General features: G+C 40.2%; 2 protein-coding genes, 1 long non-coding RNA gene and 1 other non-coding gene across 5 annotated transcripts; 3 read left to right on the forward strand and 1 right to left on the reverse strand.

The window, feature by feature from the left end:
* Positions 1–2411: 2411 nt before the first annotated feature.
* TRNAM-CAU (transfer RNA methionine (anticodon CAU)) lies at positions 2412–2483 on the forward strand. Its single transcript has one exon. It is a non-coding gene; the product is annotated as a tRNA-Met (tRNA).
* Positions 2484–2846: 363 nt separating this feature from the next.
* LOC115671558 (uncharacterized) lies at positions 2847–6930 on the forward strand. Of its 2 annotated transcripts, XM_056302780.1 has the most exons (5): positions 2847–2891; positions 2928–2989; positions 3838–3878; positions 4064–5701; positions 6358–6930. In XM_056302780.1, coding segments are annotated over exons 3-5 (2040 nt in total). In that variant the 5' UTR covers positions 2847–2891; positions 2928–2989; positions 3838–3877; the 3' UTR covers positions 6759–6930. The 2 variants fall into 2 exon arrangements, with proteins under 2 accessions (XP_056158755.1, XP_056158754.1); XM_056302779.1 differs by lacking the exons at positions 2847–2891; positions 2928–2989 and adding an exon at positions 3546–3766.
* Positions 6931–7224: 294 nt separating this feature from the next.
* LOC115671679 (uncharacterized) lies at positions 7225–11005 on the forward strand. The gene is made up of 5 exons (XM_030593300.2): positions 7225–7425; positions 7580–7632; positions 8486–8650; positions 9308–9409; positions 10685–11005. Exons 1-5 carry the CDS (start codon positions 7317–7319, stop codon positions 10817–10819), a joined length of 564 nt encoding a protein of 187 aa, XP_030449160.1. The 5' UTR covers positions 7225–7316; the 3' UTR covers positions 10820–11005.
* LOC130134896 (uncharacterized) lies at positions 7958–8274 on the reverse strand. Its single transcript, XR_008814423.1, has 2 exons — positions 8134–8274; positions 7958–8103 (listed from the first exon to the last, which is right to left on the reverse strand). It is a non-coding gene; the product is annotated as an uncharacterized LOC130134896 (long non-coding RNA).
* Positions 11006–17653: the final 6648 nt, after the last annotated feature.

Consider the following 17653-nt stretch of genomic DNA (forward strand, 5'->3'; position numbering starts at 1 on the left):
TTGACTTTTTGGGTATGAGATTAGATAGCGCTGGATTTCAAATCCCGAGTATTTGCAAAACTTAATTAAGTAACAAAAATCGTGCGGTATGAAGTGACGCCTGCCGTCGTTGACAATGACTTTTGAGATACAAAAAACAATTAACTTGTGCAAATAAACTCTTACCTGGGTAATAAACACCGATTCCGATTGAACATTGTTTTTCTCGAAGTACTCAATCACGCATGCATCGCGTTAGGATCTTCACCACTTTTACTTGCCATTCTCTGCGAGATCCAATGAAATTGGGTTGTCTATGTTGAGGAAAACTCCTAATAAATTTTGAAGCTGACAAAACTCTCTATGTTTATCTTGTGAATCTGACATACATTCCATTCCAGATTAATATATTCTGGAAGTTTAGAAGGAAATATCAGAACTAAAAGTTCAGACTCAGATATAAGATCTTCAGACTTTACTATAAAAGTCATTCAGACTCTTATTATGAAATACTCAGATTCTACTGAAGATCTACGCTGACTCAAGTTCTGAATTAGAAATTCTTCAGACGCAATAATTATGCAGACGCAGACGGTGAAGTTTTTCAGACGCAGAAGCAAAACTCATTCAGAAGGTATCACAACAGCTAGTGATCTGGCATGGATTTCACAAAATGAAGGTTTTGATTGATTCAATCTCAATCTAATTGATTGACAATCAAACATTATGACAAGTATGCATTACAACGAATAAAGCTCTACTTATGGAAATTAAGATTCTGATTATATGGGCGACCAGAATCAGCGGAATTCAGATTTTGTCATCCAACGGCTACTCAATCCATTTTATACAAATTTGTCCAAGATGAAGATTGGAAGATGATCCTCTGAAGACTGTCCAACGGCTAGTTTGCTAGTGGAGGAGTATAAAAGGAGATCTACGAGGAGCAGAAGAAAGTACAAAATCAAGAATCAACAAGTCCAAAGTCTGAGCATACTCCGATCGTTTCTCTTGTCTTTCTTGAGCCAAACATTAATATCTTGAGGAACACTTTGTAAGAGTGATTGTGTGAGATAGAGAGTCATATCATACACAAGAGTGCTGTCACTCAGATTCTGTAATTTTCTTGATTACATAGTGAAATCCAGCCAGTAGGCTGTCAGCGTGGGAGAGTAGACGTAGGCTTGCTATAAGCCGAACCACTATAAACTTGTGTGCGCTTTTTCTATCCCTTATCTCTTACTTTACATACCGTACATCAAGAGCAAGTCTATATATAAAGCATTTTGAATCGAATTTTATTCAGACTCAACTGTGATCAATCATTTCCGCTTAAATTGATAAAAATTGTTTAAGATCACCTATTCACCCCCCTCTAGGTGATCCTTGCTAGCTACATCAGTCTACAATTTGAACCATTATTTAAATAAAAAGAAAAGATGGGATGAAATTTAATTCACCGGCCATGGAACCTTCAAACTCAACATCGACGGCTCGTGGGTGGGAGGAGCATCGGACAAATCTATGGCTGGCGTTTATCGATTCAAGTGGAGCTTTGGTCGAGGGTTTTACCAATTCACTCTATCCAGCTTCAGCTTTGATTGCCGAAACCCCGGCTGTCGGAGGAGCTTGCCATACTTGCTAGAGAAGTCAGACCAGTTCCTACCATCAACCTATCAACCGTCAATTCCAAGCCAATGCCATATAAGGAATTGAGAGTGTATAAATTGATAGTTATCGATTCATTAAGGATTGATTTCTTTTCCCAAACTATTGTTGAGTATTGTGCGACTTTTTATTGGGTTAATTATAAACATCAGTGCCTGGTTTCCTAAAAGCCGTAGCTTCATATGGAGTGTCTGCCAGGACATGCTTCCCACTCGTGAAAACCTCTACAAGAGAAAGATCATACCCGACCCCATGTGCACCTTATGCTCACAAGCCCCTATTCCTCCTCATGGCTAATGGAGGTGCTTGGCTCAAATCGGGACTCACCTTCGAGAGAAGTAGTCACCGTAGTACTATGGTGGTATAGAAAGCAAGAAACGCCCGAATCTTCCGAGGCTGCATACCTGACCTGACCGGGGTTGCCGAGACAGCCCTTGCCCAACACAAGAACTATGTGAGGTGGAACCCGTGTTCGGAAAAACGGAACAAGACCAGAATTAGCTTACCTGAACAATGATGAATAAAACTATAATTGCATCCCATTTTAAAAAAATAATGATAGTGCAAGATCTTCAGTTCTCGACTCGACTGCTTCATATCAATAAAAATTAATATAATTTCAGGGATATATTTATATAATATAAATAAATCCCACCATACCGTAACACTTTAAAAGGATGGGAATGAAAAGCTCTAGCGGACGACCATAAGGAAATTATGTATTTACTGATAAATAAAATAATTGATGAAGGAGTTTCAACAAAATCAGAGTGGCGCAGCGGAAGCGTGGTGGGCCCATAACCCACAGGTCCCAGGATCGAAACCTGGCTCTGATATGTGTAGCACGAGAGAGCAGCTTCCCCAAGCCACCCCTTTTTTTGTTTTCTTTTTGGGGTCGATACTTTTTTTCTTTTGTCGCGAACTAATTTCTTCGGCCTCTCCAAACGACGCCGTTGGCCCCCCGGAAGAAAGGGTTCCGATCGGTCCGCCGCCAACGAAGTAGCGCAGCGCGTCGATCCGCGCGATATATCGCCCTCGACAAAAAGGATTTTGGGGGAAAGAAAAAGAGTCGCATCGCGGCGAGCCCAGGCACGTGATGATAAAATCTTCTTCCCCCCAATTCTCGTTAAATAACAAGGAGAAAGGAAAATGAAAAAGTTCGCGCGGACGGAAGCAAAACTAGCACAAGAACAGCGACGACGAAGAAGAAGAAAACCCTAACCCCCCCCCCCCAAAATATCGCGATAAAATACAAAGACCCGGAATCCCCGCCTCTCCCCATCCATTTTATCCGTCTTCTCCGACGAGCGCTCGAGAAACTGGCCCCCCCTCAAATCTCTCTGTAAGCCTCCCCCTCTCTTTCAATTTCTCGCTTTGCGTCTTTCCCCCCCCCCCCGCCCCCTTTCTTTCCAATTTTTCGCTGCCCTTTCCGTTCCCCCCCCCCGCGTTCCCTTTTTTCCCCCCTCTCCTCCGAGCTCCCCCTTCGATCGTTTCCCCCCGCGCGCGTGCCCGCTCGTTCGGCGAGAGGAGGGGGAAGCCTTCGGTATCGTTTCTGCATCTTCCCTGTCCGTTCGAGCTCGGGGACCCGCGAGGCGGGGAGGAGGCTCGATCGACGAGCTCCTCGGGGAAGCGCTGCCCCGTTTACCTATAAGCTGATCGGGGAACGGGACCTTCGTTTGAGGAGGGAGGGGAGGGGAGGGGAGTGAGCGATCGGTCCGGGAGAAAATGTAGGGCGTCGTCCTGGTGATTTTATGTCCCGTGCGGATACGCAGAAACGCACTGAGCTCTGCTCTGGTCTTGGCTTTCTCGAGGATTTTTTTCCCTTCTTCTTTTTTTCTTCTTTTCTTGTTTTGGTTTCTTATCAGGTTCTAATTCTTCGCGGATTTTGCGTATGTTCCTTTTGTTTCCTTTTTTCTGGCTAAAAGCTGGTCGCTCGATGCGGAACGCGTTTTATGCATTTGAATTTCGATGCGTCATGTTCGCCGTGGACTCGAAATTGCATTGTTGTTCCTCGAGGTGCGGTGCTCGCCAGTTGACGGATCATCGGTCTGCTCTGGTCACTGCGATTGCTGCGCCACCGGAAAAATCGCTGCTAATTTACTCGTACATTTCGTCTAAGGTTATGCAAATAGCGCCATTTCTTATGAGCTGCTCGTTGTAATGTCTCACCATTTCTCACCTCTTATCCAGGTTGAAGCACTGGCCAAAGGAAGAAGTTATCTGCATCGCAAGTAAGTTCGATTTTATCGATCTTCCAATGCTGGTTATGCTGCTGCTTAGCTCTTCATTGTTAATTTATCTATGTAGACCTACCGTTGTACGGGGAAAACTATTTTTTTGTTTTTTTTTTTTTCTCGATGTGTTTGATGACCGGGAATAAGTTCGATGAGATTATTTCGCGTTCATTTGCTGACAGTGGTGCGAGAGAAAGATGTTTGCTGGGAATATGCTGAGAAATTGGATGGAAACAAGGTAAGGTGCAAATTTTGCCTCAGAGTCTTGAACGGGGGCATTAGTAGGTTAAAACACCATCTTTCTCGACTTCCGAGTAAAGGCGTGAACCCGTGTTGCAAAGTAAGGGATGATGTCAGTGATAGAGTGAGGGCGATAATAGCTACGAAAGAGGAGGTCAAGGAACCGTCTAACTCTAAAAAGCCAAAGTTGGCAGTACCGGAAACTAAGCCTCCGGGAAGTATATCGGCGAATAAAGTTTTTACATCCACGGATGCTTCACCTCCGATGACGAAGGTCTTCTCTCCTGTCTCACCTATGGGATCTTCGTGTTTAAGCAACCAAGAAAATGCCGAGAGAAGTGTTGCTCTGTTCTTCTTTGAAAATAAGCTGGACTTCGTCGTTGCTCGATCTTCATCGTATCAGTTAATGATTGATGCTGTTGGTAAATGCGGTTCTGGATTCATCCCACCATCTGCAGACACGTTGAGAACGACATGGCTGGGAAAGATCAAGTCTGAAGTAAGTCTGCAGTCCAAAGATACTGAGAAAGAGTGGTCAACCACGGGTTGCACTATCATTGCAGATACATGGACTGACAATAAGTCAAGAGCATTTATCAACTTTTTAGTTTCATCACCGTCTAGAACCTTTTTCCACAAATCTATCGATGCATCCTCGTACTTTAAGAACGTCAAATGCCTCGCGGACTTGTTTGATTCTGTGATCCAAGATTTTGGCCCAGAAAATGTCGTGCAAATAATCATGGACAGTAGTTTAAATTACACTGGCGTGGCCAACCACATCCTCCAGAACTATGGGACAATTTTTGTATCGCCCTGTGCTTCTCAATGTATGAATTTGATCCTGGAGGAATTTTCCAGGGTAGATTGGGTGAACAGATGTATCTCACAAGCACAGACCATCTCAAAGTTCATCTACAACAACGCGATGATGCTAGATCTCATGAAGAGGTTCACAGGGGGACAGGAACTTATTAGGACGGGTATCACAAAGTCCATATCAAACTTCCTTTCACTGCAATCTATACTGAAGCAAAAGTCAAAACTGAAGCATATGTTCAACAGTCCTGAGTATTCGATGAACTCGTCATACTCAAATAAACCCCAAAGCATCTCTTGTATTGCCATAGTTGAGGATAATGAGTTCTGGAGAGCTGTGGAAGAGAGTGTTGCCATTTCCGAGCCATTCCTTCGAGTACTGAGAGAAGTTTCTGGGGGAAAACCAGCTGTGGGTTCAATATACGAGCTAATGACTAGGGCCAAGGAATCTATCCGGACATACTATATCATGGACGAGAGTAAGTGCAAAGTGTTTCTAGATATAGTTGATAGAAAATGGAGGGATCAGCTACATTCACCTCTGCATTCTGCTGCTGCATTTTTAAACCCTAGCATCCAATACAATCCAGAAATCAAATTTCTTGGATCTATAAAGGAAGACTTCTTTAAGGTTCTAGAGAAGTTGCTTCCAGCGCCTGACATGAGACGTGATATCACCAATCAGATCTTTACCTTCACAAGGGCGAAAGGAATGTTTGGCTGTAGCTTAGCCATGGAGGCAAGAGAGACAGTTGCACCTGGTAAGTAAATTTTTTCCCCATCAGACAGTACATCTCTGTGCATTTAAGTGACTGAGAGAGACATTATGTCGAGATATGTTTATTCTACTCGGCCATGGGTCCTGTATATGTCGTCCCTGAAGATGATGACACGTCATGTTCTGCATTTTCTGAGAAACTCAAGCCCATTATTCTTCAAAAGAATGTCTTGAAGTGATCCCTACATTACTTACTAGGAAGCTGTTATATCGTAATATAGTTCTGTATTGTCAAACCTATGCACTAGCATGTACACTGCTTTTATAGTAGTACAGATCTCTCCAAATATGCTTGCTGCTACATATTACTGACCCAGTCCTGAGAGATTGCCAGGGCAGCCTCTTTCTGACTACAGTATCCACCGGACCACCCTCACAAGAAATTTCAAGCAACCGAGTGTTCTGCAAGATGCGGAAATCTGATGCAATTGATAAAAGAATCATTCAGGAATCGATGTTCCACATTTGGCAGCTTGTTCATTTTGTTTCTTAACATTAAATTGGCATGCTATTTCCCTTTGTGCTTTCTCCTGGGTTTTGCGTTAATCAGTGGTGTAGTGACTTTTGCCTTCTTTATGGATATGGAATCCATCCAACACCGACAAATACGAGACTCAACATTACTGGCTTGATTTGCAGGACTTTGGTGGGAACAATATGGAGACTCTGCACCAGCACTGCAGCGAGTCGCCATAAGAATACTGAGCCAGGTCTGCAGCACTTTCACATTCGAGAGGAACTGGAGCGCGTTCCAGCAGATCCACTCAGAGAAGCGCAACAAGATCGACAAGGAAACGATGAACGACCTCATCTACATCAACTCCAATCTCAAATTAGCGAGGCAGATGAGATCTCCGGAGGCTGACCCGATTCAATTCGACGACATCGACATGACTTCGGAGTGGGTAGAAGAGAGCGAGAACCCGAGCCCGACCCAGTGGCTCGATCGGCTGAGCTCCGCTCTGGATGGAAACGACCTGAACACTAGACAGTTCAACGCGTCGATCTTTAGTACAAACGACACTATATTCGGATTGTGATATTGTAGCATTGCTGTCCTAAGTTTATTACACGTAATGTAATGTAATGTTCGTATGGTAGCTCTAGCTCTGTATCTTGTTGTAGATGAAGGAAATTAGTCGCTTCTGTACGTGTTTGGCGCCAGTACTCATAAACTCAAGCCAAAAAGGAAGATTATGTTATCCATTCTCACTCCTATTCCTCCTGAAAAATAGTCAAAAATTAAAAAATCTAAACGACAATTCAAATTTTTCCAGGAACAGGAAAATAAAATAAAAAATTATAGAATCAGCAAATCTCGGATGAACGAAGCGTTAATTGGAAATGTTTTCTTTCTTTTGTTATAATTACCATCACGAGAATCGGGTCACATTCGGGTCGGGCCTAGTTCGGATGACCGGCCCACATTTGCGGTCCTGGGCCGGGCCCGAGCTTCCGCGTTTGCCTTGTATTTTAGCTCCTTCCATCACACTTTCTCAGAAACTCCTCCGTTTCTTCCTCTCCTCCTCCCTCTCGCGCCAAGTCGTCGCCGCCGCCCTCGACGCCACCGTCGCCGCCGTTGGGAAGTCCGGTCTCCGATGTACCCGAAGATTGGGAGCCACCACGGCAACCCCGCCGTAGTCCCCGCGGCGGGCCGTTCTTCCTCGTTTCACCACCCCGCCCCTCCCCCTTCCTCTTCCTCTTCCTGTAAGTCTTCTTTTTTTGAGCTGCTTCTGAGGTGAAATTGAGGTCTTGGAGTTTGACGCTTGTCGATTCGCTTTTGATTGATGCTAAGATTCAATCCATCATGTTGATATGATCGTTTCCTTCTTCTTCTTTTGAAATGGTGGTGATGTTGCAGCAGGATTGGGCATCAGGGTTGCTGTGAAACCGGAGTATCGGATAACGCCTCCGGTAAGATCGGTTGAATGAGAATTGTTTTGTAGCTCATTCCGGCGGCTTCACGCGCAAACGATAGTGGTTTTGATGAATCACTTTAGGCTTGTGCATGTGGTGTTTCTGACCTTATGTCTAGGGCTGGATTAATGAATCCGATTCAATTCGGTATCTGTAACTCTTTGAATTTGTGTTTTTCTGCTATCTACCTTTAGGCTTGTGCATGTGGTGTTTCTGATCTTATGTCTAGGGCTGGATCAATGAATCCGATTCAATTCGGTATCTGTAACTCTTTGAATTTAGAGTTTGTGTTTTTCTGCTATCTATCTCGTGTGATTTTCGCTTTCTGGCTTTTGACCAGCTAGTATCTTTTGTCATTGTCTTGATCAGGGCTTCTAGCTACATATGATTTCATCGACGAATCATTTCTAATTATGTAAATTTCTGTATCTTTAGAAATGTATCGGATTCAATCACTTTTGAGGCTAGCTTTAGAACGAATCACACGATGCCTTTTACCTTTAGAACGAATCATATGATACTTCAATATGTCTCCACAGGGACTAAGTTTCACTGCAACTATAGTGAAAAATAATGATCAAGAGGACTGCACTTGAACAATCTTTCAGTACACACTTCTCTCTCGTCCCTATCTCCCATTTTTTGCTGATTAATTACATTTATGTAACTCAATCATGTATCATTTGCTAAGTTATAGAGTCGGGGAAGAATTAACTCGCATTTTATAGGAGAGACATGACTAGTTTATACCTTTCCTGTTGCCCGACAGTTCTTGCATATTCCGGAGTTTCATAATTCACAGAAATTATGCAATGTGTTGCTGATGCAACTTTAATCATTCAAATTGTAGCCTCAATTGTTACCACAAATGGGAGATATACCACGAAGCAAGTTTCAGTTTGACTTCGATTTTGAGAGGAAAGTTCTAGCCGAATTAGAGAAGGAAAGCCCTGATTGGAGCAGGCTTGGGCTAGAAAATCTTCCATCAAGGAGTTCAGAGGCACTGCCTACATCAGTATGTTGCTCATTCCCGGAGTCCGCTCCTCTTTTCAGCTTTATTGACTGTCAATTTGGATGTATCCGATTAAATGCTCAGAGTGGTGCATGCTTAGGGTGACATTGCATTCTATAAAATTGATTTTTTAGCCTTTACGGAAGAAATGAAATGATTAGGGGTAAAATTAGTCTCCATTGCAAAATAATTAGATAAACAATTTGTGACTTTGTGCCACAAGATCAAGAGGTGCATGTCCATACAGAAAGTTGTGCCGCTCTGTCACGGTCACGATAGTTCATAACAAGTTATACGTTGCATGGAGAACTGAGAGGTTGTTGAGTCTATTAAACCTGAAATCCCTATAAATAAACCATGTTTAGGCTCCATTTGTCTGATTCTGTCCTTTTCTTTACTTTCTATTTCCCCATATCTGCTGCTGGCTGTGACCAAAATAATTGATTTTTGGTTCCTAATTCCAGTCCTGTCTGCAGGTTTAGAATTTTGATTAGCCTTACAGGTGAAATTACTCTACATACTTGTTGCCTATACCATGTGATACTTTGTTGTCCATGTAAATGAGTGAAACATTGGATGTAACATAAGAAGTGTCATCAAGCAGTCAGTTTTTTAACTCCTGATCAATTAGAAATGATGTGGACGTGCTTGTGTGGACAGAGTCCTGCAGGGGATCCCATAATCAACAAGTACATCTCATCTGGATTAAGCCGAGAAGCTGTTCCTCTTGCAGTGGCAAACTACGGGGATAATCCAACCAAGGTATGTCTGAGCTTTTATTTGTGTTAATTGACCCTCATGGAACTTCTTACAGTAGCATCCATGTAGAAGCATCTCCTTCTTTTCTTTATTGCGTGCATGTAGTCATGGCCACGGTTCGGAACCGGCCGGTTCCGGTTCCGGTTATCTTTTTATTTTTTTTATTTTTTATTTTGCCCGTTGCCAAGGCAGCCTGCAAAGGCTGCCCTGGCAACGGGCCGCAGCAGGGCCTGCAGACGTGCAGGCCCTGCTGCAGGTTTTCTGTTTTTTAATTTTTTAATTTTTTTAATTTTTTTTGGAACCGGGCCAGTAGGCCACGGGCCGGTTCCAGTTCTGAACCACGGGCCTGGTCAACGGGCCGGGCCCGGGTTTGACCGGGCCGAAACCGGCCCGTGGCCATGACTACGTGCATGTCCTTGATTCCCTAGAGCACCGGTATGTTTCCACCAGTGGGTGCAATCCCTTTTGACCTCTTTTTTTATTTTTGCCGTTACCTGTTGAACACTTTGTAATGAAGGAGTGACCAAGTATTAGATGAATTTAGACCTTCCAGAACCTGAAGCATCAGTCGTATGGCCTTGCTGTCCAGGCTAATGCAGTCTAGTTTGATTGTAGCAGTTGTCGGTGGTTATTATTGGTAAAATTTAAGTAATTGAGGTATACTTTGTAGTCACCCTCTCCTTGCATTGACAAAAAGGATGTGTTTACCATAAACTTGATTGGGACTGCATGGTCAGATTCCTTTTGCGTTCTAGTTCTTCCTTACAAATTCAACGGTCCATGGCAGTCGATGAATGATAATTTGAGCAATAATCTGTTGTCACCCTCTCCTTGCATTGGCAAAAGGGATGTGTTTACCACAACTTGTTTGGGACTGCGTGGTCAGATTCCTCGTGTGTTCAAGTTCTTTCTTACAAATTCAACGGCTCATGGCAGTCAATGAATGATCCTTCCTGTAAGAAAAAACTATGAAACAATTGGATTTGATTTTAATGAAAGTATGGGACCACATGTGATGTTTTAACATCTCCAAACATGCCCATGTCTACCTGGGGAAAATTTTATGTTGGTTGATGTCTAACTGCATTGATATCTTGACCACGTTGCAACAATCACTTTTTTCCATTGCACAATCTACTGTATACTGCTGTCCGTTTGCCATTCAAGGAGGTGCTTCTTTCTCAAGTATAGGGCGATGGTCTGCTTTTACTGGCCTTTAAATGGAACCTCTCTCCTTTGTCAGTTTGAAATGAACCGTCTCTTATTTCTCTCAACCAGGTTAGGGAATTTGTCAATGGTTATACTCGCCTGCGCGAGATGGGGTTTTCTTCAAGCAGTATCTCCGAGGCCTTGGTCAAGAACAACAACAATATGGATGAAGCATTGGCTTACTTTCTAAATAGTTCTTCATGAGGACTCAATAGTGGATAGCTTTATGTAATATAATCTGTAATCCGGGGAGACACTTTCTCTGGGAATAGTTGTGTGACTTTTGTTTGGCTGCAAGTTTGTTCATGTAAATGCTGTCCCGTACATAAAGGACAACGAACATTCTTTTCTATGACGAATGGCAATGTGACATTTCTTCCGGGATCGAAAGCAAGTTAGTTTCACGACTTTGTAATTTACTTAAAAACTACTAAGCTTTCTAAAGTAGATGAGTGTGGATGACTAGTCTTTGATCTTATCGTGATCTAAGTTTTGTCAAACGCATCAAATATTAGATTGAACTGAGGATAATATCATACAAAACAGAATTTCAGAAGTTCTCGCACATCATTTTATCAACATTTCTGTTCCCTTTCTGGAATTTTTTTGGCGCAACACTGGCACGTTTACACGACTCCTTTTGCATAGTAAGCGTACGTACTTAAAGAACCAATTGGTCGGGCCAGAAACTCAGCCCTTCCTTAAGCCCAAATAAGCTTCAAGAGGTCTTCTTCTTCCTCCTATTTCTGAAGCCTTCGTGTGATTCAAGAAGAGAGGGAGAAAACAATTCATGGAGCAATCAAGAGAAAGAAGAGAGAGAAATCGTGGTGGTTAGTCGGAAAACGTCGATTGATGCCAGAATACTCCTTTTGAATGTGATTGGTATGGGGAAAATTACTAAAACAATCCTAAATCTATTGCAATTGTGCCAATTCAGTCCTAAACCTTTTTTTTGTACCAATTTAGTCTTAAACATTTTTGCATTTGTGTCAATTCAGTCCATCCGACCAATTTTGGCCGGCCGGTGCTAACGTGGATGCCGGCCGGCGCCAGGTGTCCGGCCTACATTGACGAGGCAAAAAAATTATTCGAATTTTTTTTAAATTTTTAAATTTAAATTTCTTTTCTTTTCTTTCTTTTTTTTTCCTCCTTCATCTTCTTCAACCTCTAGCCAATCGCTGGACAGGTCGGGCGAGGGTAGTCCTTGCAGACTGGTTTGGTAATTTCCCTATTGGTAAGTGTTATTTGTTGTCTTTCCCTCTTGCTAGTTAGTTTTTGTTCTAGGAGTCGAAATTGTTGCCCTAAATATGTTGGCTTCGGCAATGACACACCGGCGGAGATTGAGCTGTTCAATAATGATAATTAGTCCCCCACATTCCTAGAAACTAGTATAATTTTACGAAATTGCGATTTGTACCTCCTATTTGAGAGATATTGATTTATTTGAAATCCTCAGGAAATGTTGTATAGGAACTCGACCAACACCATTCCATGTGCAATTTCATCTGTTGCGGATTAGATTTTGGGCCGGCAAAGTTTAGAGGGTCTTTTCAGTACTTTGAAAGAGCTTTCTTTTGAAAAATTCGGTAGAGAGATGTGGCGTGACCAAATTCGTAGCGCAAGTGCAAGTGGCTGTTTGTTGCGCGAGTAATTGTTCGTTGCGTGAGTGGCTATTGTTGAGGCCTTTTGTTAATCCGTAGTAAACATTTTGACACCTAATTAGCGTTGCCTAGTCAAGTCTTAGTTAATGTGATTTTTTGAGTATGAGCTTAGCTGGTTATATATATTTGAGATGAATACAGATTTAGATGAATTATGAGACGTATATATTCTTTTTATGAATTATAAAAATTCTACTACTGCTATTAATTTGTCGGTTTATCATATATATACTTGCTTTCTTAGCTTTTCCAAGTATGGTAGAAATATTATAAGGATTGTCAGTTTGGAAAGCAGATTTAGAAACTGGTTTAGGTTTTTGGAAATTATTCAAATATTTCATTTTTGTTTCAGGATCAGTAATTTGATCAATTGTTTGCAAAAGAATTTCTTCTTCTTTTGTCAAAACATTTATTTCAAAACTGGTGGCTTCTTCATCTTCACTTTCTGAAGATGATGATGAAGAGGTTTCCAAATCACAAACTTGTAATTCTTTTTCAAAATCAGATTCATCAGAAGAACTGCTATCAGCTTCAGCCATTAATTGATTGAGCTGGTTAATAGTTTCTTCATCTAAATCTAACTCATTGACCCTTTTATTGATTTTGCAAAATCAGGAAGTGTGGCCTTTCTTACCACAATTATAGCAAGTGATGTTTTTAAAATTCCTTTTGGGTTTTTTGGATTTATCAAAACTATCATTTTCTTTCTTTTTAGAAAGCTTTTTATCAAATTTCTTCTTATAAGGTTTCTTGTAAAATTTCTTTTGGTCTTTTTGTTTAGAAAGACATTTTCCTGAACATTTGGATTTTTCAAAAGATTCAAAAGATGGATCATATTGGGCACAAAAATCTCCTAGCCCTTTTTTAGAAAGTTTTTGTTCTTTCTTGATTTGTTTTTGGAGACGTATATTGGTGCATAAATGTGTTCCTATTTTATAAACATAAGAGGTTACTTCTCCATAAGAAAGATGGTCATATGGAATTTGATTTCCATAGTCTTCTCTTATCTTACCACGAACTTGTTCTCCTATGAGTTTTGGTAAACCGGCAAGAAATTTTTCTTTCCAAAAAGACTGGTTGCAGTCTATCCTTTGGAAGACTCTTTGCAAAAATATTTCTTTATATTCTCGGAATTCTCCTAAAGATCTACATTTCATATTGGATAAAAGATCTTGGTTTTTATCAAGAATATGAGAAGAATCTCCTAGAAAATGTTGGGATATAGAAAATATCAAAGTATTAACAGCATCTTGGATGGATTGATCATCTTCGTCAAGAATATTTTGACCAAAAAGATCGAGTTTATAAGCATTTAAAATTTGAGACCTTTGCTCTTCATTCAGGTAGTTATCCCACCATCCTTTGAGCTGGCCAGTAAATCCGGCTACTAAAAAATAGGCGACAGAATGATCAGAAGTTTCTGGAATGGTTTTATAGGTATTAGCAAGCATAACCATCCGAGTCAAAATATTTATAAGGTTTTGCTCAGAAACACCATTTATATTCCACTCATAGATAGCATCAGAAGAATATTTGTTTTGGACTTTAGAAAAGGTTTCTTCTGTGAGGATACAAGAGGGAGTCGCACGGGAATAATATAACTTCTGGGGATCTTTCCAAGTGATGCGATTTATTTCAGGGATTGACTCAGTATCAGATTTATCCAAAAGATTGATCTGATTGGAAGGTTCAATACGATCAGGAGTGTCTTTGACACTCAGATTTTGTATTAAAGGAGTATCCAAGATCATAGGATTTTTAGGAATAAAAATTGCTTTTCCTTTAAGGAGTTTTTTCCTATCTTCTAGTGCTTTAGCAAATTCAAGACTAGGATTTTTTGGAATTTCAAAATTTTTAAAGAGTGGGGGTTTTAGATCTCTTTTTGAAGTGGATATTGAAAAAGATGGAAAACTATTTTGGACAGAAATTTCTATTCGATCTAATTGTTTTCCAATAGTATGTAAATGTTGATTTGAAAAATTATTTTGTTCAACAATTTTTTTGATTCCTATGCCATCTATTTCAGAGGCAGTTTTGAAAGGAGAAGCTATTATTTCAGTTTCTCGATGTTCAATTTTGATTTTTCTAAGAGGAGGATGATTAGACTTGATGACATGACCATCGTCTAATTTCCACTTATAAAATTGATCCAAAACAAAATTTTGTTTTTCTTCTAGAAATTTGTTTTCAAACCAATCAAAGAAGAATACTTGGATTTCATGTTGGTACATGTAATCATAATACTCTTTTTTGATATTAAGTGTTTGTTTTTGAAAATTCGCAAAAAACCATTCTTTGATTTGCTTATTTTCAAAAGAATTGAATTCCTTATTCAAAAGTACCTTATCAGGTTCAAAAACTAATTCCAAAACATTGATTTCAGGATCTTCCATTTCGGAAGGAGTTGGATCAGGGAAATCAGGAATATGCTGATAAACTGGTCTGGAAATTCCTGACCTGCTATCTATACCACTGATGTTTGGAAGAGGAGGAGCACTTGCAGTTGCTTCCTCAGGACTATTCAAAGGGATATTAGGAATAGTATCTACTGACCTTCGAGAAGAAGTGGAATGCTAAGAAGGAATTGATCTAATGTCACGAGACCTCCTAGGAATATCGACAGATCTTCTGGAAAATTGAATAGTTACTCTTCCTTCAGGATGTTGAATAATGTTGGTAGGATCAGAGTTTTGAACGATTTGTTGGGGAATTCGGTTTTCTAATTCCCATTGATCAGGAAGGGTTATTTGATTCCAAGGAATGGTCCTAGGAATGATAACATTTGCTTTAGAAATGTCGTCTGTAAAAGAAGGGTTTCCCTATTGGAATTCAATTTAAAAGCTTTGCTACCAAAAGCAGAATTCATTACTTTGTAATAAACTCTGTAGATGAGAGCTATGGGAATAGAACCTTCAGCTATAGAATAATTATCGGTCTTTATTTGGAGGGTGAGAGATTTTAAAATATTTTTGTCTTTAAGAGAAACAGTAAGACCGGGATGACTATCAAAATGAATTGGTCCACTGCAAAAACTTGTTTCTACGGCTCCAAGAATGGATTCCTCGTATTTTAAAAGTCTCGCATCTCTCAAAACAAGAAGCAAGGAAGTATCTAATCCTTCTTTGGTAAGAGGTTTTGCACCAACCTGTACCAAGCCTATATGCATATAATTCCATTTCTGAGAATGTTTCTATATTGAATCTTTATTCAAAAGTTGTATTGAAGCAAAAGAATTAGAAAGTGGTACATCTCTTTCTTCAGTAACAATGACATAGTCATTATTCCCAAAGAGTTTAAACTTTGAATGCTCATAAATTTTATCAAGTTTGACTTTTGGGATGAACCAATTTTCAATTGATTTATTGAAATCTTCTATATTAATCTCTTCTCTATTTATTGATCCTTGATCTGAGGACATTTGTGATAAAGAACTAGAAGAAGACTCGGATCTTCTTAATAAGTTCATTGCAAAAGACTACTTTCTTCTTTTCAATTGATTTCGACGATGCTTACCAACGGACTTACTACCCCACTGGGCTTTACTGCCTGGAACACATCCAGAAATCACAAGAAAAGATCTCCACGAAGGAAATCATCTTTACTGCGAATGAATTTATATAGAATATCTTTATCTATCCCTTGGCTCTGATACCATTAAAAAGGAAATTCTTGCTATTTGCCACAGTACTACCCGTGAACTATTTTCTACAGGAACCCAACCTGCCTATATAATCTGACCTCATTTCTTTGAAAAAGGCAGAACTCTCTTCGGAACAACTTTTCTCTCAGAATCCCAAACCTCTCCAGTTTCTCCAGATCTCTCCAAACCTTCTTCGAGGAAATAAGAGATCATACATCTCATAACCTTTTCATAACCTTTCCACAACCAGTAAGTTCCATTACTTCCTAAATCACATTATATTCCAGATCTTACTCATGATCTGAGAATACAAAAGTTTTTATAAACTTTGCACTTGTACTTCAATATTTGCATTTTTAGTTTCAATCTTTGAATACTGTTGTTGTAATCTTTCCATACTATTTATATAACAGTTATCCTCTTTTAATTTCTTCCATACATTTACGTTTACATACCCCACAAAACGGCAGGTCGAACCGACTGTGGATGGTTTGTACTCTACTTTAAAGCAATTCTCTGCATTTGTTATATATCATTACTTCTTCTTACCATTTTGCCCTTTTCATTCTTGCATAACAATACCACCTACATGGTTGATTTAGAAGTTCTAGCAATTCTTCTTCTCATTCTATATATTACTTACGGTTTCTTTATTATTTATAATGCTCGCACTTTTATTTAATTTTATTTATTTAATAGTTTTATGTATAGAAATCTGCACTTTTATATTAGAATATATTTTCTCTGTTACTAGATCTAGAGATATATCTGAAATCATTTATCTATTTTCTCAATATATTAGATATTTTGAATACTTAGAACGAAAATTAAAAATTACATACGTCTTTGTTATTCTTTTCTTTTTATTACAAATTCCTAGATCCAGTTCTTAGATTTCATCTTCTATATAATATTTTCTTCATTTATAATCCCCATATCCTAGGCCATTAATGGTATATATATAACAAGTTGGTGTTGATTTGTGTTTGAGACGGTAATCTTTGCATGGGGAGACATCTGAATCATTCTCCTATTTTTGTTGGAGTCGGGATGTGATATTTGACGAGCCCAAGCAGCTAGCCAATGGCGACTCCCCCCCCCCCCTTTTTTTTTTGGTCAAATCGAGCCTCCCCTTTTAGACGGTGATATAAGGCGATCAACATAATAAATATGAGACCGAACGCAATGCAGAGATTTTCAAGTCTCGAAGTGAAAGCATTCAGAGCAAGCCGAGCGCACGAACCGTCCGTTTTGGGTCCCGGCAGTATTGGATCAAGCTGCTGTCCATATAAATAAGTGAATTAAGTGCTCGTCTGATGTGCCAGATTCGACGCTTAACGACGTAATTCTCAGCGTATCATTGTCGGGACCTTCAGCTCACGATGTTTGGCAGATTCTCAATCTCACGTGACACGACGTCACTCTCAGAAATGGCAGAGGGGAGGAGGGAAGGGAACGCACGAGTCATCTGTGTTGGGCCGCGGTCGGAGTTTCCAACATTAACGGTCCACATCAGACGAGACGTTTTGTCTCGGAATGCATGTGTTTATATGTCTCTTTCCACATTATCTCTCAACCACCCACTTTTGGAATTGAGGTCTAGATTGAAGCATCACCATCCGCCTCTTTTGTCGCGTCGTGGTTGGACTGGTGTATCTTGGTCCGCGCTTCATTTTTCTTTGTCCCCGCATTTTACCCTGTCGTGGACAGGTTCTCGCCTCCTTTTCTTCCGTTCAC

Source organism: Syzygium oleosum, unplaced genomic scaffold (genome assembly GCF_021117445.2).
Source record: "Syzygium oleosum isolate NSW1041296 unplaced genomic scaffold, Sole_v2.1 Sole_v2.25, whole genome shotgun sequence".
In the NCBI taxonomy this organism is placed as follows: domain Eukaryota; kingdom Viridiplantae; phylum Streptophyta; class Magnoliopsida; order Myrtales; family Myrtaceae; genus Syzygium; species Syzygium oleosum.